The sequence below is a fragment of the Desmodus rotundus genome, chromosome 2 (assembly GCF_022682495.2).
Source record: "Desmodus rotundus isolate HL8 chromosome 2, HLdesRot8A.1, whole genome shotgun sequence".
NCBI lineage: Eukaryota > Metazoa > Chordata > Mammalia > Chiroptera > Phyllostomidae > Desmodus > Desmodus rotundus.
Window position 1 is genome coordinate 39,072,707 of NC_071388.1, and position 26,297 is coordinate 39,099,003.

General features: G+C 35.5%; 1 protein-coding gene and 1 pseudogene across 5 annotated transcripts in view; both read left to right on the plus strand.

The window, feature by feature from the left end:
- Positions 1–26,297, plus strand: part of PIK3CA (phosphatidylinositol-4,5-bisphosphate 3-kinase catalytic subunit alpha) — an 81,676-nt gene that overhangs the window by 25,027 nt on the left and 30,352 nt on the right. For 2 of the 5 annotated variants that reach the window (XM_053918108.2, XM_053918106.2), the window contains 4 exons: positions 14,141–14,392; positions 23,513–23,940; positions 24,509–24,718; positions 26,038–26,288. In XM_053918108.2, the coding sequence (XP_053774083.1) occupies positions 23,589–23,940; positions 24,509–24,718; positions 26,038–26,288 (813 nt within the window). In that variant the 5' untranslated portion in view covers positions 14,141–14,392; positions 23,513–23,588. Of the gene's footprint in view, positions 1–9,468; positions 9,579–14,140; positions 14,393–23,512; positions 23,941–24,508; positions 24,719–26,037; positions 26,289–26,297 lie in introns of those variants that run through there. The other 3 variants (XM_053918107.2, XM_053918105.2, XM_053918109.2) reach the window with 3 other exon arrangements.
- LOC112309787 (U6 spliceosomal RNA) lies at positions 9,458–9,558 on the plus strand (annotated as a pseudogene).

The window sequence follows — 26,297 nt, forward strand, 5'->3', positions numbered from 1 at the left end:
AGATCTACATCATTCATTTTAAGATCTGTATAGTATTTCATAGAATGCTTTACTATAATTTATGTAATTATTCTCTTACTAATGAGTATTTTTGTTCTTCCTAGTCTTTGCTTTCATGAACATTGCTGCAATGAATATTCCTTATCCTACTTTCTGGTAAATTTTTATAAATATGTCTACATAATAAATTTCTATTGATGGGATTGCCTGGTCTAACAAGTGTACATTTTAAATTTTGAATCATATTGTCAGATTGTCTTCTGGAAAGTTTACATTTCCACCAACAGTCTGAGAGTGCTTCTTTGCAATAATGGCTTTCATCAAGCTTAATTTTTTTCAATCTGATAAGTAAAAAATAGGAATATATCATTCATTGTTTTTATTTGCATATTTAAGTTATTTTCCTAAACATATCCATTTAAATTTCTTTTCTGGCAAACCGTGTACTTGTAATATTTTCTTAATTGATCTTTTTCCTGACTTGTCTAAGCTATTTGTAAATTACCCCCCCAAAATTAGCCCTTTGTCATATGGTTACAAATATATCATCCCAATTGGCCAGTGGTTTTTCAATTTGGTGTATGGTGCTTTGCCAAACCAAAATCTCAGACTTCTACTCAGTCATATTTATCCATCTTTTTCTGTATGGCTTTTCAGTATTATAGCATTAATATATAAATAAACCACAGTTTTCCTTTATATGAATAATAACCAATTATATAAAGGAAAAGAAAAACCTATTCACAAAATTAACAAAAAAGATCACTTATCTAGACATAAACTTAATAAATCATAGTAAGAAATAAACTTATATGAAATTCTACTGAGAAGGCAAAGATTTCTTGGATCAGACACGAAAAGCACTTATCATAAAAAATACTGTATAAATAGGACTTCATCAAAATTACAATTTTTTGCTCATTAAAAGACAATATAAGTAAAATGACTAGACATGGCAGAGAAGGGAGAAAATATTCTCAGTACTTACAAGTGACAAAAAATGTATATCCAGAATATATAAGGTGTCTCTGAAATCAACACTTTAAAAATCAACTACCTAATAAAAAATGCGTCAAAGACTAAAACAGACATTTCAGAGAAGGTATACAAACAGCCAATAAGCACATGAAAAAATATTTCAACATCATTAGTCATCAGTAAATGCAAAATAAAACACTATGAATTTCATTTGTAAAGATACCACTACATACTCATTAGAATAACTAAAAAAAAAAGAAAGAAAAACTGAGTAATTATTAAGATACAGAGCAACTGCAACTCTCATTTATTGCTGGGAGGAATGCAAAAATGGTCTACCACTTTGGAGAACTAGTAGGCAGTTTCTTACAAAATTAAATAGAACATTATATGTCAGCAGGTCACTAAGACCACAGGCAGGTTCTGTGGTTTGCTAGGAGGACTCAGCACTCAGCATGTAACTATACTCATGGTTACAGCAAAGGATACAAAACACAGTTAGCAAAGGGGAAAGTTGTATGGGAAAACATCCAGGAGAGACTAGGTGCAAGCCTCTATGGGTTCTCTCTCAGTAGAGTCACACAAGATAGTTAATCCCCCAGCAAGTAATAGAGATAACGTGCATGAAATTAGCCAACTAGGAAAATTGATTAGAGACAGTGCACAGGTATTTTATTAGAGGCTGATCCCTCTGCCTAGCACATACCCAGATTCCAGAAGGAAAGCAAATATTCATCAGAAAATGTACTGTTTCATGAATGGTTTGGGCACAATGAGCCACTCTTATCAGGGAGTGGGAATCTTCTCAAAATCCAAGTTTTAAGTTCCTAGACACAACCAAGGGATGGCTTGACCAGCAGGCTTTTTAAAGAATAAGCAGTCAGTCTGCACACCGTGCATCCCAACCTTTCACTCCTATTTACCAAAAGAAACAAAAGTACACGTCCACTTAAACAAAAACAAAAAACTGATGTAAGAATGTTCATAGCCAAAAGCAGAAACACCTCGTGTATTCAACAACTGGAGAATAAACAAGTATATTTGGATTAATACTTTGTGATTTAGAAGAACCAATTACTGCTACTTTAACAACCTGGATAAATCTCAAAAACAGCTTGTTAAGCAAAAGAAGCCAAACACAAGAGTATATACACTGTGCAATTTGCTTTATATGGATTCAAGAACCACCAAAAGTCATCTGTAATTACAGAAATCAAAATGTTTTATCTTGGGCCAGAGGGAGAAATTAATTGGGAAAGAGCATGAGGGGATTTTCTAGGGATAATAGAAATTTTATATATCTCGTTTTATGTGTTGGTTACATGATGTAAAAAGTTATCAAAAGTCATCAAGTTTAACAAGATATGTGCAGTTTATTGTATGTTAATTATGGTTCAATTAAAAAATAACTACTGAGGAACATTGAAAAATAGACTTAGATAAGTAGAAACATACTTGGATAGAAAGGTAACTTTGTAAAAATGTCAGTTCTCCCTGAATTAGTATAAATCATGAGTGTCAAACTCATTCTCACTGGGGGCCACATCAACCTCGCGGTTGCCTTCAAAGGGCCGAATGTAATCTCAGGACTGTATAAATGTAACTACTCCTTAACAGTTAAGCGAGAGCTCAGTGCTGCCGCCAGGTAGAAACAAGGTGCCGGGACGCATAAAGAAGGTGGAGGGGCTGGATTTGGCCTGAAGGCCTTGTGTTTGCCACCTGTGGTATAAATCAAAGGTTCTCAGTCAAAATACCAACATTTTGCTTTGATCTTTGTTTTTGAACTTAACAAAATTATTCAAAAGTTTATCTGGAATTATAAACCAGGTTTTAATGAGACTGTAAAGGGACAGTAGGGAAGGCATTTGGGCTGAATTTAAAGGGTAAATATGATTGAAGTGGCAACAAATGGAAATAGAAGTAAGAGATCATATAGCCTATTTACCAAGGCAAAGAAGACTGATCCAGTAAGATCAGAGCCTGGAGCGTGATTTAAAAAAAGAGTAAGAGCAAAGCATAGTTGTGGTGAGACTTTGAGTTTCAGCTCTACATAATCTGTAGGTACTAAGGAGTCACCATATTATTTTAATTAAGTAGCAGTATGACTAGGTATGTATTTTAGGTAGCCAATCCTAGTGACATGGTGAATAATGAATTGGGAAAGGGAGAAATTGAATAATGTATGCTTTCAGGTCCTTTTGCCTTAATTCATACTGCCTACTCAACCTGCTGTGGCCTTCTCCTCATTCTGTACTTATCAGAAATCCTTTTCATTCATTAAGAGCAACTCCCTTAAACACACACACACACTTTCTCCTGTGATTACTACATTCTGCCTTGCAGCTTGGATAATGAAGATCGGAACTCTGTCCTTATCACCTTTATTTATATGCATGTAGGATTTTTTTTTCCTTCTCATTTCCATCAGCCATCCCTTCACTTTAATTGCCAGTGTCTTATAGATAATAATTGCTGAATGAATACTTGTATAATTTGAGACAGGTGAGCGTTCCATACGAGAACTCTTTAGGGTCTAAAAGTGATAGAGAAGATGGTCAAATAAATAAATAAATAAAGCAGTGAATCTGAGGGCAATTTAATGGGTGGAAATGACATCATGCAAGAGGAGTTGAGAACTCCTAAGGTTCTAACCTTGGAGATTGAGAGAGCAGTAATGTCATGAAAAATGCCCACATTTGAGTAACAGAGTAAGAAATACCAACAAAAGAACGGAGGCCAGAAAAATATCGTAGAAAGATTATTTCAACTTTGGGGGCATTATTTTAACTTTTAACTATTGGGGAAATTTTGAGAGGGGAGACTTCAATTAAATTATTCATAGTATCCATAGGTCCTTACTTTTGTAATTTTAACCTTTTAATAAGAAAGTATTTTAAGATGAAATATAAAATACGAACCTGAGAACTTTCTAACATTTATCATTATGGAAATAAATATCCACTTTTAGAATGTTCTCTGTGTATATTGCAGTTACTTTGTAATAGATACTCAGGGAGAGGTTGGGGGGGGGGGTGTATTTTGTCCTGGGAAAATGACGGCATGACGGGACAGAAAAACAAAAGACAGGGACTGCAGATGGCTAGACTAAAGGTTGTTTTTCTGTCACCACACAGCAGATATGGAGAGTAAGAAAAGCAGACAGATGGACAGCTCTGCTAGTTTTGGAGTATTCCCGTGGAGGAAAGAAACATTCTGTTCCTTTTATTCAGAAAAGGAATTTCTAGTCTAAATTACTGGTTTCAGTAATGTTTCATATCCTGGTCAAAGAAACATTATTTTCTTACCCTGAAGATAATGACTCATGCTTTTCTCAGAATTTTGCTTTTGTGGAAACTCAAGTGCAGTAATAAATACAGCACTGTTATTTGGATCTTAGCGCTAGTGATACTATTGTGAGTCGACTACTGATAGGTAAGAACACTAGTATTGTAAAAGCAGTTTTAACAAAGGAACCAACACAAGTTTTAATTACTATGTTTTGCCATGCGTGTGTAATGTGCACTTTTTTGCCCAAGTTTTTGAGGGAAAAATAAGGATGCACATTATACATGGATCATACTAATTCCATATCTATATAAATGTTTGTAATTCTTTTACTTATGCTTATGTGTTAAAAGCCTAACTCTAGAAAGCAATAATGATATCCATATGCAAAATAATACCCTTTATGATACAAAAAATAAGTATCTAAATATAAATAAATAAAAAGTTGAGTTAAAAATTAAAACAAAATATTTTTTTCCCTGGAAGTTTGGGCCAAAACCATTGGTGCATATTATACATGGGAATGCATTATGCATGGCGAAATATGGTAGTCGGTTTCTGGAGATGTGAAAGTATATTTTTTAAACTAGTAACCTAATTACTGTGATTTTGTCAATTATGCTATAAAATAGAACCCATACCTTTTTTATTGTTGTTCTATTTCAGTTGTCCCAATTTTCCCCTATTGCTCTCCCTTGCCCTACCCACAGCCCCCTCCCATAATCAATCTTCACCCTATTGTCCATGTCCAAGAACCCATACTTTCATCTTAAAAAAAAGATACTAATCATTTTGAAGGCTTTATGAAAGAAGATAAATTTCTGACTTCCAATTTTTTTGTCTTTCTTTTTTGCCCCTAAAAATTGGTGTGGGATCCCTGGCCAGCATAGCTCAGTTAGTTGGGCTCGTTTTGCAAAGCGAAAACTGGTTGGTTCCATTCCTGGTCAGGGCACATGCCTGGGTTGTGGGTGCAGTCCCCACTTCGGTTACACATGAGAGGCAGCCAGCCAATCAGTGGTTCTCTCTCACATCAATGTTTCTCTCCCTCTCTTCTTCCACCCTTCCCCTCTCTCTAAAAATTAACAAATAAAATCTTTTTTAAAAATTGGTTTGAGAAGATAGAAGCATAGGTAGAAACCTTTCGCTTCCTCGCAAAACCACAAGGAGAATAACAACCAATCTAAAATCAATAAACGACCAAAAGCACCAGAAAATCAAACTGCATGGAACTCCGACAACCAAGGAATTAAAGATAAAATCAACCACAACAATCTGACCGGCAAGGCAGCGGACTATATGGATTGACTCAGAAAAACCGTGGCAACATGGCAGCCTTGGCGGCGGGCTCTATGGGAGGAGTTGACTTAAGGGGAAACTGAGACTCAGAGGTGACTGTGGACTATGGCTGGGGTTGCCAAACTCCCATTCACATGAGATACTCCCGGTCTCACACGAGAGTTCATTGAAAAGTGCGCTAGACATGAGCAGGCGACCTGCAATGTTCCTTCTCTGGCCCCTCCCCCACAGGCAGCACCACAGGGCAGTAAGGACTGTTGCCCTGCCCCATGAATACCTAAGGCCCCGCCGCCTCACAACTTAGCAGCTGTGCCAAGACAGAGAAATATGGCCCAAATGAAAGACCAGAGTAAAGCCTCAGACAGAGAACTAAGCAAGGAGATCACCAACCTATCTGATGGAGAATTTAAAGCCATGGTAATCAAAATGCTCACAGATCTTATTGAGCTTGGTCGAAAAATGAAAAAACAAAGGAAGGATACCCAAAGTGAAATAAAGCAAAATATTCAGGGAACCAACAGTGACAGGAAGGAAACCAGCACTCAAAGCAATGATTTGGAACAAAACGAAGAAATAAACATCCAACCGTAACAGAATGAAGAAACAAGAATTCAAAAAAGTGAAAAGAGTCTTACAAACCTCTGGGACAACCTGAAACGTTCCAATATCCAAACTATAGGGGTACCAGAAGGAGAAGAACAAGAGCAAGAAATTGAAACTTATTTGAACAAATAATGAAAGGAAAACTCCCCAATCTGGCAACACAAATAGACTTCTAGGAAGTCCAGGAAGCCCAGAGAGTCCCAACGAAGTTGGACCCAAAGAGGAACACACCAAGGCACATCGTCATTAAGTTACCCAAGATTAAACATAAAGAGAGAATCTTAAAAGCAGCAAAAGAAAAGGAGACAGTTACCTACACAAGAGTTCCCATAAAACTATCAGCTGATTTCTCAAAAGAAACCTTACAGGCAAGAAGGGGCTGGAAAGAAGTATTCCAAGTCATGAAAGGCAAGGACCTACATCCAAGATTGCTCTATCCAGCAAAGCTATCATTTAGAATGGAAGGGCAGATAAAGTGCTTCCCAGATAAGGTCAAGTTAAAGGAGTTCATTATCACCAAGCCATCATTATATGAAATGTTAAAGGGACTTATCTAAGAAAAAGAAGATTAAAAAATATGAAGAGTAAAATGACAACAAACTCAGAACTATCAACAAATGAACCTAAAAGAAAAGAAAAACAACGAAAACAAAAACAAAGCAAACAACCAGAACAGGAACAGAATCAGAGAAATGGACATCACATGGAGGGATTTCAGTGGGGAGGGGACAGGCAGGAATGGGGGGGAAAGGTACAGGGAAAAGAAGCATAGTTAGTAGGCATAAAATAGATGGGGAGAGATAAAAAATGGTATAGGAAACAGAGGACTCAACTTACATGTACAACCCATGGACATGAACTAAGGGGGGGAGGGAATGCTGGAGGGTTGGGGTGGAGGGGGGATAAAGGGGAAAAAATTGAGAAAACTATAATAGCATAATCAATAAAAAATACTTAAAAATAAACTCTTAGTAATCTTTAAAAAATTGGTTTGAGAGTATCAAATTACCACATTAGATCTGAAAGCAACTGTCAGGTAGAGATTGTTAGTATTGACTAGATGAAGTTAAAAGCTTATGTTCTAGTTTGGTTTAACTTAATCTTCCAGTTTAAGAACTACAGCTTTGAGTGTGCTCTTTATGTACCATAATAGATGCTTTTGTGAGTTTTCATCATATCAGAATTCTCCATCATGTATCTATCACTATAATAGCCATTATTGGGCACACCCACAAAAGTCTTTATTAATGACCCCTATAGTATCTCTCTCCAATCTGGGGATTTTCCTTTATCTTTTTACTTCAACCTTTGCAGTCATTCCCTTTCTTGAGGTACTACTCCCCAGGGAAGGTTTAGAATTTTAGTTCTTTAAGTTCCCCTTTTCAAACTTTTTTATATCTCCCTCTGTGCCTTAATTTTAATTTTATTAAAATTAGCTGATGAGTCATAAAGCATGAAGCAGTTCTTGGGATAATAGTTTAACAGCTTATATTTAATAACCAGTGTAACATTTTTTATCAGCTGATACATTTTTAAGGAAGCCCTTTAACTTACTGCATTATTATAAGGTAACTTATTGTATAATTGCCTTACGTGGTCAACTGATGACATAATGAGCATCAGCAAATACAAATGTTAATATTCCACTTACTGGTCATTTATGTTGCTGTTTTCAGAAAATTACACTCATTTCACTATGTCATTTTCATTGATCTCATTTTAAGGTTTGGTAACTATAATTTCCCAGATACTTGGTACATTGTACTATATCAAGTATAAATGAATGGTAAATGTTTGAAAGGGCAAAATAAAGACCATCTAGTAATACTTCTCTCCCATCATTAAGTGTATTCTGAAACACCTTGCCCATAGTGTACTGGTTAAAAAAAAGTTCAACTTTTTAGAATACATGTGATGCTACCTTATCGTTACTATCATTCGTAGGACTACTTCTCTTCACATCTTGGCTAGGTGACACTTGTATCAAAATTAAGCTATCCTCTCTCTGATTCCACTGCTGGAAGATCTGTTTCTTTGCTCTTCAGTACTTCAAATTTTGCTAACTTAGTGAAGTAACCCTTTTACCAGAGATCAGATACTGAAGGGTGATAAATCACTATTGAAGTTGGTCAATAATTGCTCACAATGAAATTTTTCACCATGACTAGTGTAATATTAACATATTCTGGGCCTGACTGGTGTGGCTCAGTGGGTTGGGCATCGTCCCGCAATCCAGAGGTCACCAGTTTGATTCCTGGTCAAGGCACGTGCCTGGGTTGTGGGCCAGGTCCCCAGTTGGGGGTGTGTGGGAGGCAGCTGATCAATGTTTCTTTCACATGTCAATGTTTCTCTCCCTCTCTTTCTCCCTCCTTTCCCCTTTCTCTAAAAATAAATAAAACCTTTTTGAAATATTATGTTACTACCAGAATGGAGCAGATGGCAAACAATCACATCAGAATATAATGTTATTGTTTGGTCTTTATCATTAAGAAAGAAAGTTTTTTTAAATAAAATTTCTATTTTATTTTGTGTCTCTCATCCAATCCTATAGCATCCCTCTTGAAATGTACTGTTTGTTACCTATAGACATACTTATGTAGTGTTCACTAAAAAAATAATATATATCTTACATTCATTGGAGTGTAGTTTGAAAAAAGTGGAACATATTTGCAAGTAGCTCTTTAGGGATTTATCTGCTTAGGTAAAACTGGGGAATACTTGCTTTAGCCAATAAATCTGGCATTTGGAATGAGTAGATTAAAAATAGACATTAGGTGATTAAGTGAAACTTTGTGACATAAAATTCACAATATATTCTTTGGATGTAGTGCATTCAATATAAAATGCAGTATATATTCTTTGCTTTGTATCGATTTGTAAGAATGCCAGTAGTATATCAATAGGTATGGTATAAGAGGAAACACTATTTGAAGAGATTACAATAATGACCTCTAAAAAAAAAAATCAAGGCAAAAACAAAGGTAGAGATTGTGATTTGGGGACAGAAGGATAATAGCAAGGGTAGACAAATACCAGTAACTGGACCAAAATGTCAGGGACCTAAGTATTGATATGAAAACCAAGGATACTCAATAAATTCAAGCCAGATTTTTGCAGTCTAATCTAGTCCTGGTTGTATATTAAATACCTTGAAAGTAAAATGTATTTTCATGACACCATATTCCACTAGTGCTTAATTATGTAATGTAGCCATTAGGGACTATGCCTTGGTATGAATGAAACTAAAAGTAAGGTCCTTCTAGTGGTTTTTATTAAGAGTTCATTGAATAGTACCTGTTTCCACAGAACATACTACTAAAATTGGAATGACACAGAAGACTGTCATGGCCCCTGTGTAAGGTTGATACACACATTCAAGAAATAACTCCAGACTTCCGGGGAAGATGGCAGCATCAGTAAATACAGCTTGCCTCCTTGCACAACCACATCAAAACTACACCTAAACTACAGAACAACCATTACTCAGAATTGCCAGAAATTGAGATGAATGGAAGCCCTACAACTACAGACTAAAAGAAGAAACCCCATCGAGACTGGTAGGAGAGGTGGAGAAGGAGAATGGGCTGGTCCAACACCCCCATGTGGCAGATAAAAATCGGGAAGGATATCTCCAGAGCAAGGGGTCCCAGCCCCACACCAGGCGCCCACCAGCGCTGGGCTCCAGTGCCAGGAAGTTAAGTCTCCATTACCTCTGGCTGTAAAACCAGTGAGGATGGAGGTTCTGGAAGTAAGAAACTTCTAGAGTCTTATGCAATTCCTCTTAAAGGGCCCATGCATGGACTTGCTGCCTCTCTTACTGCCTTACTTGAGTTCCAGCAGGGCAGCACTCAAAAGCCAAATGCATACAGGGAAGAGCTGAATTGTCCAGCCTGAGGGCGAGAGCTGGGGGCAGCTTTCTCTTAGACAGAAGTGCTGGCAGAGGCCATTGTTCCTTTTCTGAGCCCACTACAAGACCACTGTAATCAAGACAGTCTGGTACTGGCATAAGAACACACATAGATCAATGGAACAGAATAGAGAGCCCAAAAATAAACCCATGTCTCTATTGGTCTATTAATGTTAATTGGTCAATTAACATTAATATTAATGTTAATTGGTCAATTAATATTAAACAAAGGGGTCATGAGCATACAATGAAGTAAAAATAGTCTCTTCAATAAATGGTGTTGGGAACACTGGACTGGTACATGCAAAAAAATTGACCAGCTGGTAACTAGACCACCAATGTACACCATACACCAGAATAAACTCAAAATGGATAAAGGGCTTAAATATAAAACATGATACCATAAAAGTCCTAGCAGAAAACATAGGTAGTAAAATTTTGAACATCCTACGTAGCAATATTTTTGATGATATATATATGTATATATATCTCCATCTCCTAGGGCAAGGGAAATAAAGGAAAAAATAAACAAATAAGACTGTACAAATTAAAAACTAACTGTATGGGAAAACATATTTGCCAATGATACATCAGACAAGGGTTTAATCTCCAAAATATATAAAGAACCTATAGGACTCAACACTAGGAAGACAAACAACCCAAGTAAAAAATGGGCAAGGGACCTGAATAGCCACTTCTCCAAGGAGGCCTTACAGATGGCCCATAGACATATGAAAACATGCTCAGCATCACTACCCATCAGAGAGATGCAAATTAAAACCACAACGAGATATCACTTCACACCTATCAGAATGGCTGTCATTAATAAATCAAACAAGTGCCAGCAAGGATGTAGAGAAAAGGGTACCCTAGTGCACTGTTGGTGGGAATGCCGACTAGTGCAGCCACTGTGGAAAAGTGTGGAATTTCCTCAAAATATTAAACATGGAAGTGCCTTATGACCCAGCAGTTCCACTGCTGGGAATATATCCTAAGTCTCCTGAATCACCAAGTCAAAAGAATTTATGCACCCTAGCATCTGTAGCAGCACTGTTTACAATAGCTAAGTATTGGAAACAGCCCAAATGCCCATCAGTAGAGAAGTGTATTAGAAAACCAGGGTACATTTATGCAACGGAATAATATACAGCAGAAAGAAAGAAGGAAGTCCTACCAGTTGTGACAGTGTGGATGGAACTGCAGATTATGGTAAGTGAAATTAGCCAGTCAGTGAAAGACAAATGCCATATTACTTGACTTATAACTGGCATCTAATGCACAAAATAACCAATGAGAAAGATAGAAACAGAGACTTGTAAACATGGAACAGACTGACAGCTGAAGGGGGGGAGGGAGGGACAAAGGAAATAGTGGAAGGAAGGGGAAGGGACTAGTGAAGGAACATGTATGAATGACTCATGTACATAAACAATGGACAGGGGATTGACTGTGGGTAAGAGATGGGCTGGGTGGAGGGTGGCAAAAGGGAAACAACTGGGACAACTGTAATAGAGTAAACAATACAAAATTAAAAAATAACAATAGACAAAGAACAGAACAAAACTCCAGAAAAAGAACTAAACAAAATGGAGATAAGCAATCTGCTCAATGTAGATTTCAAAACACTGGTTATAAGGATGCTCAATGAACTTAATGAGGACCTCAACAGCATAAAAAAGATCCAGACAGAAATGAAGGATAAACTAGTTGAAATAAACAATATTCAGGGCATCAACAATTGAGTAGATGAAACCAAGAACCAAATCAATGATTTGGAACATAGGGAAGCAAATAAACAGTCACAGCAACAAAAAGAAAAAAGAATCCATAAAAATGAGATTAATGTAAGGAGCCTCTGGGACAATTTCAAGTGTACCAACATTCACATCACAGGGGTGCCAGAAGGAGAAGAGAAAAAGCAAGAAATTGAGAACATGTTTGAAAAACTAATGACAAAAGTTCCCTAACATGGGAAGGGAAATAGACATGTGAGTCTAGGAAGCACAGAAAGTCCAAACAAGATGAACCCAAAGAGGCCTACAGTATGACATCATAGTTAAAATGCAAAAGGTTAAAAACAGAATCGTAGAGGCAAAGAGAAAAGCAGTTAGTTACCTACAAGGGAGCTTCCCACAAGATTGTCGGATGATTTCTCAAAAGAAACTTTGCAGGCCAGAAGGGAATGGCAAGAAATATTCAAAGTGATGAAAAGCAAGGACCTTACAACCAAGATTGCTCCACCCAGCACAATGATCATTTAGAATCAAAGGACAGATTAAGAGCTTTCCAGACAAGATAAAGCTAAAGGAGTTCATCACCACCAAACCAGTATTAATATGAAATGTTAAAGGGTCTTCTTTAAGAAGAAGATAAAAAATATGAACAATAAAATGACTGTAAATACATATGTATCAACAATTGAATCTAAAACATAATAAATAAACAAGCAGAACAGAAACAGAATTATAGATACAGAGAACGTTTTGATGGTTGCCAGTTGGTAGGTGGTCAGGGGGTTGGATGAAAAAAAGTAAAGGAATTAAGAAATACAAATTGGTTGTTACAGAAATGTCATGGGTATATAAAGTATAGCATAGGAAAATAATAGCCAAAGAACAATATATGTATGACCCACATACATAGACAATGGTATTAGGATTGCCTGGGAATGGGGGTATGTTGCATGGAGGGGGACAAATGCGTAAAAATTGGGACAACTATAATAGCATAAACAATAAAATACAATTTAAATTTAAAAAATAACACAGTACTCACCCCCTCCCCCAAATACTCCATATTTTTAAGCTAATGTCTTTGATTCACTTACTAGCAGGCTCTTTGCCTGCTTCAAAGCAAATTGATGGTGTCCATTTAATACATTTCCTCCTTAGCCTGTCAGCATTGGCAGAATCACCACCATAATCACTGCAGCACAGTCCGGACCTTGTCATTTGATTTTGAAAGTGTCCTTGCAAAAGCCAATTACTGCAAAGATACGCAGATATCTTCTTTGTTCATGTTTGTGCTGGTTGTATGTAATCATAGGCACAGACCCATAGCTGCAGTTTTATGACATTTGGCCTCAGGTAATAGGGAAATCTATTGGAGACCAGAGACCATGAGGGAGCTTTATGATTGGTCTCTGATTCTCCCATATTCATTTGGCCTTCTGGCAGATAGCACAAGTCTGGAATGTTGAGTTGGTCAAAAATGAGAATAATATTCCAAAGCAAAGAGACCTATGAACTATATCTGGATGCAATTAAACGAATATATTGTGTCTGCTAGTAGCCCCAATCAAAGTTGCTAGTCCATCTTTATTGCACTGGACTAAACTGAAAAATCTATATTGACATTTTATATTATTTTTCTTTTCTTTCTCTTTGGACACAAACTACCTGTTCTGTGCAAGGAAATAGAGTGATAGTTTCCACTGAGAGAGCTATAGCTGACCTAAGTTCTACTTTGCTTATAATAACAGTATAGGGTTGGTATGCAGGACTCACCTATTTGCCTTTGTCAAGAAAGACCATTAAATTTATCAGTAGAGTGCAGACAAGTTTTAATGCATCTGGAAATGGACAGGTACCACTGGAATGAATAATACTTAACTAGATGTCTCAATAAAGATTGTCTTCATCCCATGACATAAATAAGGTAGCTGTTCATTTTTGATGAAAAGAGATAATGTGAAGCAAGTGTTTTCCAGAACTTCATCCACCCTCACCCATAGTAGTGGGAAGACTTGAAAGAAAACAATTGAAGTATTTCAAACCATGGAAAGGCTTATGAAGGCATTACATTATAGCAGAAAGAAACAAAAAGGAAAAGCCACTTGATAAACTTCAGGGAGAGTTCTCATTTCTGATGGTTTATGGAAATGTCTTGCATTCAGGTTGTTTATTACAGGTCTATAAAAGAATTGAGTCAAGTAAGCTGGAAGATACTTTGCCTTTTTGTAGACGCTCTTAATTTAATTAAAATCTTTAATCTAGATATACTTCAACTCTTCATGAATTTATCTAGCTGGGCCCTGGATGATGTACTCTTTTGTCTCTGCTTTTTCCTTAGATAACCAACAGCCAGGAAATAACTATTTTACCAATCAACCAAGTCCAGGATGGTATTAGCTTCATTAGGGCAAGAAAGAGTGAAGTTACTTTTGGTGAAGCCCCCAAGCTTTTGAAAGAAAAAGAGAGGAGAGAGTTAGTTTTGATCCTGACTTTAAGCTGAAAAGTAGAGCCCTTTTGTACTTTTTTCTTAAGTGAACCCATCAATCAAGAAAGGAACAATGTGTGGTTGGCATCATTTGTGTGATTCCAGGTAATAAATGGATTTTATTCCTGAAGTATATGGGTCTCATTTGTAAAGGGGAATTACAAAGGACTGTGCACCTCAGGCTTTGGTTATCATCAGTAATAAGTTTGCTTATAAACTTTTACTTGTAGGAGGTTGATCTTTCAGGATACTTTCTCTTTATGTTCTATGGGAGCTAAAGTTTTGGAATAACATTTCAAGAACCTTTTCATATTTTCCATCCCTTATAGTAGCATGTCTTCCTTGTTAAGCTAGTCTTTTTATTGATCTCATTGGTTAAATTTCCATGGAGGCAATCAGGTGCATAATTAAGCTTCTGTTTTCATTGTCTTGTTGAAATATATGTACTCTTGGCCCTTAAATGTAGATACAATTGCCAAACTTGAATACCTTAGGGTTCTCTCTCTCTCTCTACTTAAAAGAAACTACTTTGTAACCATTTTACAAGGAAAGTATGTTTTTTTCTCATTAAAATTTATAATGTAATAATCTAAGACTAATTACTTATTAAACTGCATTTAATTACTGGCTCTTAGGTTTGTTTACCAATTTTGATTCTGCTATTCACACTAGATTCTTTTAAACTACCTTAGTAGAGTCCTCGTTCACGTTTACTGATAACCAAAGTCTACACTAGTATGGACATTACTGACTTAGATCTTAATTGTTTGTCATTATTTTTAAAAATCCATTAGCACAGACCCTTTCTAAATCCATCCATGGATGTGATATTAGGGGACCCTTGTCTTAAATAATTCATCAGATCTCTGAAGTGTATTTTTATAGGACCTTTCATCACACTATGAATTTAACAGTGAAAATGAATTGCATCCCCTACTAAAGGAATTTGAATTTTCGTACATACTAGTCATGAAAACTTGATTTTCCATCCTGAAGTTGTTAAGGTCTCTCTGAACCACTGAAAAGGATGAGTTAAAACTATTTTCTCATGGTCAGCTTGTAAAGGTCAGTGAAGGACAGCACTTTGAAAGAAATGGATAATATGCATCTTTCCACCAAGTGTATATTACAGCTGTCCCCTTGGACTCACTCCAGCAACAGCTCAGTGACTCTTAGAGGAAGAGAATTTTAGAGGCTCTAACTGGGGCCCAGAAAAATTGTACTGAAAGACACTAGCTTCCCATGAATATCCACTTCAGTGAAATTTATTTAAAATCATGCTTTTTATCCCTAACATCCAATTATTCTCTCAATACTTTTTATTGTCTTTTACAAAGCATCTTTATCCACCTCTTTTTTGCTATCACTATTACTACTTCTCTTTGTCCAGCAGGCCCTCGTTACATTTTCCCTGAGATAATTTCAACAATTTAGTTTTCCTGCTTACTCCTCTATCCTCTAGAACTATGGTAACCTCAGATAAGATCCTATCTTGGGAAAGTTCACAGTCTAGCAGGAAGCCAAACATGGATGTGGGTAATTTTAATAAGAATATATTAAGGTATAATCATAGAAACACATATAAGAAGCTGGGTAACATTTCAAAAGGGAATAATTAAATCTGGAAATATTTAAAGTAACTTTTAAGGAGAGTAATCAGACCACAGAATTATTAGTCCAGACTATAATCATGTTATTTCTACAGCAAGTTTAGAGGCAAGTTTTGTTCTCTTATTCTAAATCATACTAAACTAAAGATTCATTTGGTAATTTTTAAAAAAGGAAATCTTGTTTTCTAGTTAATGAGCAAAGAGATGCAACTGAGTTAGCCACAAAACTACATGTTAATGTTTTGTTGTTGACCTGTCTTAAAATGAGGATTGAAAATATTTTGTCAACATATATCTAAATATACATATTTATAAATGTGTTAGTTAAATCAGATGTATTTGTAAACCTTTGGTCATTCGACAAACATTTATGCAGCTTCTATATTTATAGAGCATAGATATCTAGAAAATACAACCCGCTTATTTTAGCAAATTGTGGCTGCTTGAGATGATTAAGCTGCCAGTGGAGTCAATATAGATGTCCCCTAAATTTGCGAGTGTACAGTTCAATATAACTTTATTATTTTAATGATTTTCTGATGCACATATAATATTGATATTTAAATTCAAATAACTGTTTTAAACATAATACAATTTGAAAATTGAAACCTGAATTTAAATTATCTGAAATATATTCTATGTATATTTTTAATTAAATTTATTGGGGTAACATTGATTAATAAGATTACATAAATTTTAAGTGTACAATTCTATATACTATATATGTGAGGTCTGTCCAGAAAAAGTCCAGCTCTTATTAATATAACAAGAACAGTTTGCACAACATTGATGTTACCTGGTAGTGGACTGGAAGGCACATGCATGAACAGTGATGATTTTACTGATCTAGTCAGTGAGGGCAGTAGGTGCCAATTGGTGAGCATGTGTACTGTGTGGCTGTCGCATTCAAAATGACTGAGTGAGTAGAGCAGCAGATCTGCATTAGATTTTGCTTTAAGCTTGAACATTCCTCCACAGAAACTATTGGATGATTCAGAAGGTTGCAGCTATGGGCAACCGGTCATTGGCAGCTTCATCACAACAATACACCTGCTCATGCATCACATCTCACGCAGAGCTTTTAGGTGAAACATCAAATCACTCGGGTGACTCTGCCCCTGCTACAGCCCAGATTTAGCACCCTGCGACCTCTGTCTTTTCCAAAAACTAAAATCACCTTTGAAAGGGAAGAGATTTCAGACCATCAGTGAGATTCAGGAAAATAACATGGGGTAGCTGATGGCAATTGGGAGAACTGTGTGAGGTCCAAGTAGCCTACTTTGAAGAGGACTGAACCATCATTGTCCTGTGTACAATGTTTCCTATATCTTGTATCTTCTTCAGTAAATGTCTCTATTTCTCATATTGCATGGCTGGATACTTTCTGGACAGACCTCGTATATTCTGTTACCATGTGTATATCACATTATGTGCTCACCACCCAAAGTCTAGTCTCCTTCAGTCACCACATGTTTGACTCCCTTTTCCCCCTTCAATCACTTTGTTTTAAAGTAATCGAGTCAACAAAAGTCTCTGCAGTGTTAGGCTGTATTTATAGAGACATAATCCAAGTCATAGTTTCCTTGGCGATACTGACTCTAGAGTATTGTACTAGATATTGGTTGCCGCATTTTGAGATGAATATTGGCAAAAGAACACATCCAGTGATGACAAAGATGATGATAAATTATCTCACTTTAATTATAGTGAAAATAATTTGCGGAGGTAAAGAGATCTAGGGAAAATTCTTACTGTCAAGTATGTGAAAAAATAGAGAAGGCAGACAGAACTGATGAAGTTTAGGAACAACTTTACGAGTACTCCACAAAAATTTTTTTATATCAGGTAATAAACTTTCAACAGTGAAAAATATCCAATAAGTGACTTCTTAGAAACTTTTCTATTTCAAGATTTTAACTTCACTGGCTAAAATTAGTGTTTGTTTTTCCTCCAAAGGACTTAGATTGCATGTGAAGGAATATAGCTGTAAAGGTAAGGTTGGGGATAACCTATTAGCCATTATGTGTTAAGAAAATTCTCCCATTTATATCAGGTCCTTCTACTATCTTATCAGAGATCTGCAAACTTTTTTCATTAGCAGGCCAGGCAGTAAACATTTTAGGCTTTGCAAGCCACATGGTCTCTATAGCACCCGCTCAACTCTCGTTATAGTGCGAAGGCATCGATGATAATATGTAAACACACTTTATTGGCTGTGTCCCAATTAAATTTTATTTACAAAAGCCTGGATTTTTACTGTGGACCATAGTTTGACAGACTTTGCCTTAAATGATGAAATCTGGAAATACCCTTCTAAGTAAAGAAAGGCTTTCAATTTAAGAGTTAAAAAATTCTCAAAATATCTTTGTCTTCCTGGACTGAAAGAGTGCACATCAAATGTTCAAAATTTAAATTGCCCAGTGTATTAAGAAACCTTCCCCTGCAGAAGTCAAATGACAGTGGAGAAGCAGACAATTTTCTGCTGTTCATTTCTGCTCTTATTTTGTACTTCAAGGTACCTTTACTCCTGCTGAGTAAAACCATCTACTCCACGTGGACTGCTAATGCACACCCAACCCTTACCAAGAAATAAATGCAGGTTCAGGCTTTCTAGGAACCAAAGACTTTCAGTGCCTCCTGCCCAAACAGTAATTTTTTATAGTAATTTTAATATCCCAACAAGGATGTAAAAAAAAATAATCTCTGATCAGCAAAGTATCTGTTACATATTTTGTGCTTCAAAGCCCATACAGGAGAGGTTTTCATACCATCATTTGGTCTGTTGGCCTTTTGTTTATAGACTTACAAAATGGTAGTCAAGTGTTGTTGCTGAATGGAAATGAATAATAGAAAGGAGGCTACTATCATATGGCAGTCTGGCCACAGCTGAGCATGACCATTGGCTGCTAGAAAACATAGGGATGGGAGCATTTTTAAAAAGCACCATCTCCAACCTGGGGTTGTTGATTTTAGGGCCAAAAATATCCTTAGACTCTTCAGTAATACCAAAGAGCTTTGCCATATTGTGTTTTAGTATAGCGCAGTAATGAGTTTTATAATGAGGACTCCTCAACAAAAGGTTGCATTATGAATTTTATGTACTCTTTTAAGAAAACAGGATTGACCCATTGAAATAACTTATCAGCAGTATATAAAAATTTAGGGTAAGCAAAACCAATATTTCATAAGAGTGCTGGATAGTTGGCATTTGTCAGCAACTGGACATTTAGTCCTGGCATTCTGAACTCAAAAGCTCCATAGAGTACTCTTGACTCTTAAAGTGTTTTATTTTTAGCAGATAACATTTTTGTGACCTCAAACCTCAAAACTGCAGGTTTGTTTTTGAATATTTTTTAGTGATTTTTAATTTTCAAATAAGTTCTTTTCCTTTTAGATTATGTACTTAAGTTTGGATAATTCCACCTTCTTTATTAACATTTAATTATTTATAGTGTAAAGGCCCTTTTACTTTAAATGTTATATGCTCTGACTTACTAACATTAGGGATTTTTCTCTAAAGTCAGGGAATTAAGGTGATATTTTTACACCTTGGTTTAATGTTTATTTGGTCATATCCTATATTTGAAAAGCAAAGTTTTAAAGAAATATGAACTAAAAGTTTCATGCCCTTTCTTTGCTCAAAATGTTTTTTAGAGACTCCCTTTTACTTAGGGTGTACTATGAAAAATTCAAACTTCTTACTGTGGACTCTTGCCCACCCTTGTGGCCCTGCCTACCTCTCTGTCTGACCCCACCTTCCTTGTCACACACCTTACCTTTTCCCGTGCACTTCGGACTCCAGCAATAAAAAACAACTTGTATTACTGGTAACAGGCTGCATTCTTTCATGGTCTGTAACTTTGCGTACATACGCGTGACAATCTAAAACACCCTCCTCGTCTAGCTATCCCATGTTCAAGCCACCCCTTCTCTGCAAAATCCCTACTAATCTACAATGTTCTTATATTTTACCTCCTTGAAGCCTCTCTAGCCTCTTTAGGAAGTTGCAGATTTCTTGTAACTTTTCCAAAGTTCATGTTTTGTCTTACAACAGTTTTCCACTGTTAAAGTTGTTCCTGTGTTTTCTCTTTCCCCCAATAAACTGAGTCCTTCAACAGCCAAAGGGAAGACATCAGCCTTATTTACCTTTCTTTTCATAGCATATTTAGCCTAGAGCCTAGCACAAGCAGATATTTCTCCAAAAACATCGGGTTGGAGGGGTGGGGCACATACAGCAAGGGATTCCTCACACCTAAGCTATAGATAGCTGACCATTTAAATAGGAATATTAGGAGTCTGGGGAACTAGAAGCAGCTGCAAAAGTACCAGCTTCTGAGCCACTCACTACTGTTCCACACTTGTCAGTGAGCCTTGCATTAGCCATGCTTCCTTCAAGTTTCAGCTCTTCAAGTTGGCACAGTTTTGTAAAGCTGCTTATTTATAGGTATACATTACAGGTTTATTAATAGTAATATTTAACACTGGGCAAATCTTTTTGCTTATGTGTTTTTCATATATCACTTTGTCTAATATAACGATCTGACAAAGTATATACCATTATCCCAATTTAACAAATGGCCAGGGATGAGGGGAGATGAGGCTCAGTGAGAATAAACTTCTCAAGGACACACAACTTTTAATTGAGGCAGCAAGAAATGGAATCCAGTGTAACTTTAGAGCCCATTCAAGTCTTACTCACCACCAGCGAGTGTTACCTGGCCATAACTGAAGCCCAAATAGCAGCATTCACTTGGAAATCACCTAAACGTAATTTCAAAATCCATTATCTGGTGGTGACTAATTTCACTTCTCTGGCCTTAAGTTTCCTCAGATGTAAAAATGGCAATATCTGCCCTAAAAGGATTATTGCCTTACTAAGTACATTATGTATACTAAATAGTAAATATTAGCTCCATTTGCCTTTTCTACACTTCTGTTCATGTGAGCTCTGAGGTAGTGGTTTGTACAGAGTAAGGCCTGGTATAAGAAAACAAAGAAGCATCCTCTCTCTTCTGTATAGTAAGTACTACCATACCGTCAACCACTGCCTGCCTTCAAGAATCTCCTGTTTTATGGCTATGGTCACATTTATTCTCCTATGAGAAGAGTGTATCATGAGTATTTCATAGTTATTAATTGCCCATAAATATATGATAGTATAATAAAGATTGGAAGCAATGTTATGTCTACTGTACTAGACTTTTGCTAATTCTCAGGTAACTTATGAGACTCTGCAGATTGTTACTTATTCTTTAAAATAATTGCTCCCTTGATTCCGTAACATAGACCTGTTAGCACCATTTAACAAAGAAAACTGTAAACACAGCTGCTCTTTTGGTGTGGCTTGTGGTTTGGGTTTTTTTTATTTGAACTTTTTTATTCAGGCAGATTATCATTTAAAAGTAGTCATTTGGCATTTTTCCCTTGCATTCTTCAGATTTTTTGTATGTTTTAAAAAGCTTAGCCGAAGTCACTTCTAAAATTATACTCACAGATTGATCCATCTGGTTTTTTTACTAGTCAATGAATTTTCTTTTAAAAATACAGGAAACAGGGAAACTATATTTTAAATCCCGTAACTTTAGTGGGTCTCATAAATTTGAAGAAAATATTCTTAACTGTTAAAAACACATGCAGTGTATAGATTATGTGTTGTAGGATTATGCATCTGAAACCTGTATAATATTGTTAACCAGTGTCACCCCAATAAATTCAATAAAAAGGAAGAAATAATAATAATTTTATATTCTCAATTGTCTTCAAATTTCTATATTTCCAGAGGTAGGAGTGAGGGTTTGAAATTTCTGTTATTTCTATTCCTCATGTCTTTTATACATTAAAACTCTGAAGCATACCGTAAACACTTGTTTGCAACTAAGAATTGGCACAGCAGAAATGGCTGCTCGGAGTAGACCCTGTTGCTCTCTAGGCCACACTGGCTGTGAGGTGACAGATGGATTGTAGGGAGCAAAGCTGGTCGGGGAGACCATTTAGGCCTTTGCCGTAGTCCTGAAAGGAAACAATCGTAGCCTGACCCAGGGTACTAAAAGTGATAGTGAAGGAGTGTAGACAGATTCAGGAGATAGAATTAACAGAATTTGTTGATGGATTAGATGTTGATGGGTATGACACAGAGTGTCAGAGGTGGATTTCTGGATTAGATGCATCATGCTCCTCACCTCTTACTGTGTTTACTCAATTCCCACTTGTCCTTAAAAAATTCAGTTTATAGTTAGCTCCTGTGGAAGCCATCCCACTCCAACTTCATTGAGTTGGGTGACTACTATGATCTTTTATAGCATCTGGCACTTTTCCATGAGAGCACTTTTTTCTGTTTTGTTCCTGTCAGTTTGATTATCCCACACCCAATACACACATAATCTTCACACTCAACTTTGTCTTATGAGGGCAAGGGCTGTGTGTCTTACTCATCATCATATTCCCAGCACCTAACGTGGTTCTGGGGACAGCACCAATACATTTTTAGTGAATAAACAGAGTGAATAAACAGAGTGTCATTTATAGCTATTGTCCACAGTGCCTGGTAGAGGATCAAATATAGTAAGTTATCTGGGCCTTTGGGTTCATCTAACTTAATGTTTATTTCTTTTTTGTTTTTTTTAATGTCTCTCACCTTGCCTTTTTTATACCTTTATAGTTTAGCTTACTGAATAAAAGAAAAAATAAATTAAACAACAAGAAATAAATTTGTGCTGACAGTACCTTCCAAAAGAACTCCCCAGATTGTTGACATCTAAAAAATGAAGGCTTCAAATCATAATAATAATTAATATTTCTAAAAAATATTACAAGTGCTTAATACAGTTGTTTGGAACATTGTACTGACAGAGTCAATGGATTTCCTTTATATGCAAATCATTTCAATCAGAAATACTAGGACTAGGTTATTTGATAAAATGGATAGATCATTGTAAATTTATCTTAAGGCAAATGCAGTGCTGAAACTATATTATAGTAACTATATACCTAACTTACACTTTAAAAGCAGTATGGTCTAAGATATCACTTAAATAATAATCAATAAACAAAAGGAAATTACAAAGATGGATTTAAGAAAGAAAAAAAGACTAAGCCATGTAATTTCTCATTACCACGGGGTGGAGGTAGAGGAGAAAAAAGAAAAAGACTTGACTTCTCCAGCCTTTACTTTACTCATCTTTAAAACAAGAGCAGGTGACCCATGATTAAAGATCCTTTCCAGCACAGATTCTGCTCAGTAAAATAGAAGTGAAGGATAGAGGCGATATGCAATGGAAATTTTGGTTTCCGTTACAATTTAAAATTCATTCTTCCCATAGCCTCAGCTCTGTCTTGATAAGACCCAAATGTTAAAAATTCATTCAAATAAAATGTTTTTTATTAAATGTCCTTATTAAATATAATTAAATAAAGTGATTTTTCTAATTTCTGCTTTGCAGTCAATTCTTTTAGCCTAATTTGGAGCAACTCCATCAAAATATTTAAGATGAATTATTATTACTTATCCTAATTAATTCAAGTATAGAAAATGAGTTTTTTACATTTAATAATGCCATAAATCTGTTATACTATAGTTGTTTCTCTTTTAACATATGTGTTCCCTTCTTTGGTTTAGATTTCTGCTTTGGGACAGCAACACATCTAATTCCTTAAAGTAGTTTTATATGTAAAACTTGCAAAGAATCAGAACAATGCCTCCAAGACCATCATCAGGTGAACTGTGGGGCATCCACTTGATGCCCCCAAGAATCCTAGTAGAATGTTTACTACCAAATGGAATGATAGTGACTTTAGAATGCCTCCGTGAGGCTACATTAATAACTATAAAGCATGAACTATTTAAAGAAGCAAGGAAGTACCCTCTCCATCAACTTCTTCAAGATGAATCTTCTTACATTTTCGTAAGTGTCACCCAAGAGGCAGAAAGAGAAGAATTTTTTGATGAAACAAGACGACTTTGTGATCTACGGCTCTTTCAACCCTTTTTAAAAGTAATTGAGCCTGTAGGCAACCGTGAAGAGAAGATCCTCAATCGAGAAATTGGTATGATATAATTTTTAACTAAATGTCATTGTCATGCTATTCTAAACACAAATAACTGTGAAACTTTATTTTCTCATTACTGAAATATTTCTGTTTGAACAAGTAAATTACCTTTTTGCTCTTAAATAAATAGATTATGAAGTAAAACTTATTACAAGTCTAAAGTATTTTTTGACTTGGGCTAAGGAACTATTTTTTAACACCTTGGTATTTTTCTGTAAAGTTTTCTTTTAAGAAGTATCATTTGTATGGTTGACTTAGATTTATTATATATCTTATATATATCCCAGTTTTGTTTTATTATTCTTTAAAAAATAATTGATATGGCTCTTCGCTGCCTGATATGGATGTTTGCTGCCTTTGTTCCAAATTACTAAGTATATGTTCTATTAAAAGTATTTGAGTCCTTGTCAACTCTTATTATATGTATTCACAAAAAAATTTTTAAGCCCAGGGAAACTTCTTTACCCTACTGTGATCTTCCAAATCTAGCAAGTTTTCTATTTATAGGAAACACATTTATACTGTGTATTTAATAGAATATTATATTCTTTATATAATTTTTAAGGCTTTGCTATCGGCATGCCAGTGTGTGAATTTGATATGGTTAAAGATCCAGAAGTACAAGACTTCCGAAGAAATATTCTGAATGTTTGTAAAGAAGCTGTGGATCTTAGGGATCTTAATTCACCTCATAGTAGAGCAATGTATGTCTATCCTCCAAACGTAGAATCTTCACCAGAACTGCCAAAGCACATATACAATAAATTAGATAAAGGTAAGAAAATTTGCAGACTACCATAATTGGTTACTGTAGTGAAGACTTCTATCTGTGCCTATATTTTTAAACTCTTTTTTTATCCCAGTTAGATGATAAGCTTCTTGAAGTCAGATACTGCTTATACTGACAAGTTATAGTTGAATGCGAAGTACACTTAATAAATATTTTATTAATTGAATGAATTGTGTGCATATGGTGCTGTTCCCTTGGTGAGTTATCTTAGAATAAAACTAAAGAATTCCGAGTTTAAAATTCACTGCCATAGCATTAGAGCTGATTATCTTCTTACAAGTAGAAAAAAAGTATAAATAGAAACTTTGTGAAATGTTACAAAAACTTATTATATATCACATATTCAAAGAAAAATACATTTCTTAATGTTAAGTGCAGTAATTAAATCTGATCATAATGAGGTTGACTTTTGACACTTTAATATATCAGTTTCTAGAATTAAGTGAACATGAAAATATATAAACTATAATGTTTTTGAAATGAACTTATGTCAGATAAATATCTGTATTTTTCAAGATAACAAAGTGAAGATTTTAATTTGAAGTTATAAATAGGTTAACTCACACACTATATTATATTTAAAGTTCTATTAGAATACATTGGTATCTTATTACTATTTCACCCATATTATTCAAAGTAGTTTATTTCAATGTAACTTAACATCTTTATTTGAAATCCTTTTCTACTCTAGCATACTTTTAAAAATGGAACACTTTTCATTTTCCCCGACATTCTTTATGAAAAATTCCTAACATATTAGATAGTTAGAAGAATTATACTGTGAATACCCAGACCATTCTGAAGGTTTTCATCTTTTCATTTTATCATTATTTTGTCCCCTGACTTAATTGACCTTAAAAGGAAAAAAATAAGAAAATCCATCTTATTTTCCCTCCTCCATCTTTTTTCTCATTCTGATTGAGCACCTTTCTTTAAATCTCCATGATTCTTTCCCATAGTTACCAAAAACTCCTCCATTTTTGAACCTTTGGTTTACCGTTATGAGACACTCTTCACAGCGGTTGTATCCGTGAAGTATGCCGTGCAGTTTAGGATAGAATTATCTTGGTCTCAGGTACTTACGACCCAGTAGGCACAGTTTCGCATGCTTGCCATAAAACATAAGATTTGGGCGTGGTCAGGGAGCCTTATTAGATTTGAAGATTTACCTGTATTTAATTAGTTTGATTACAAGTCATTTATGATTGTAGTTAGAGTAATGGTGGTTGATACTTTTAAAAATCTGTCTCTTGATAAATGAAGTATATGTGGTCATTGCATCTAAAAATGTTTTCTTGTTATAGGGCAAATAATAGTGGTGATTTGGGTAATAGTTTCTCCAAATAATGACAAGCAGAAGTATACTCTGAAAATCAACCATGACTGTGTACCAGAACAAGTAATTGCTGAAGCAATCAGGAAAAAAACTCGAAGTATGTTGCTATCATCTGAACAACTAAAACTTTGTGTTTTAGAATATCAGGGCAAATACATTTTGAAAGTGTGTGGATGTGATGAATACTTCTTAGAAAAATATCCTCTGAGTCAATATAAGGTGAGTAAC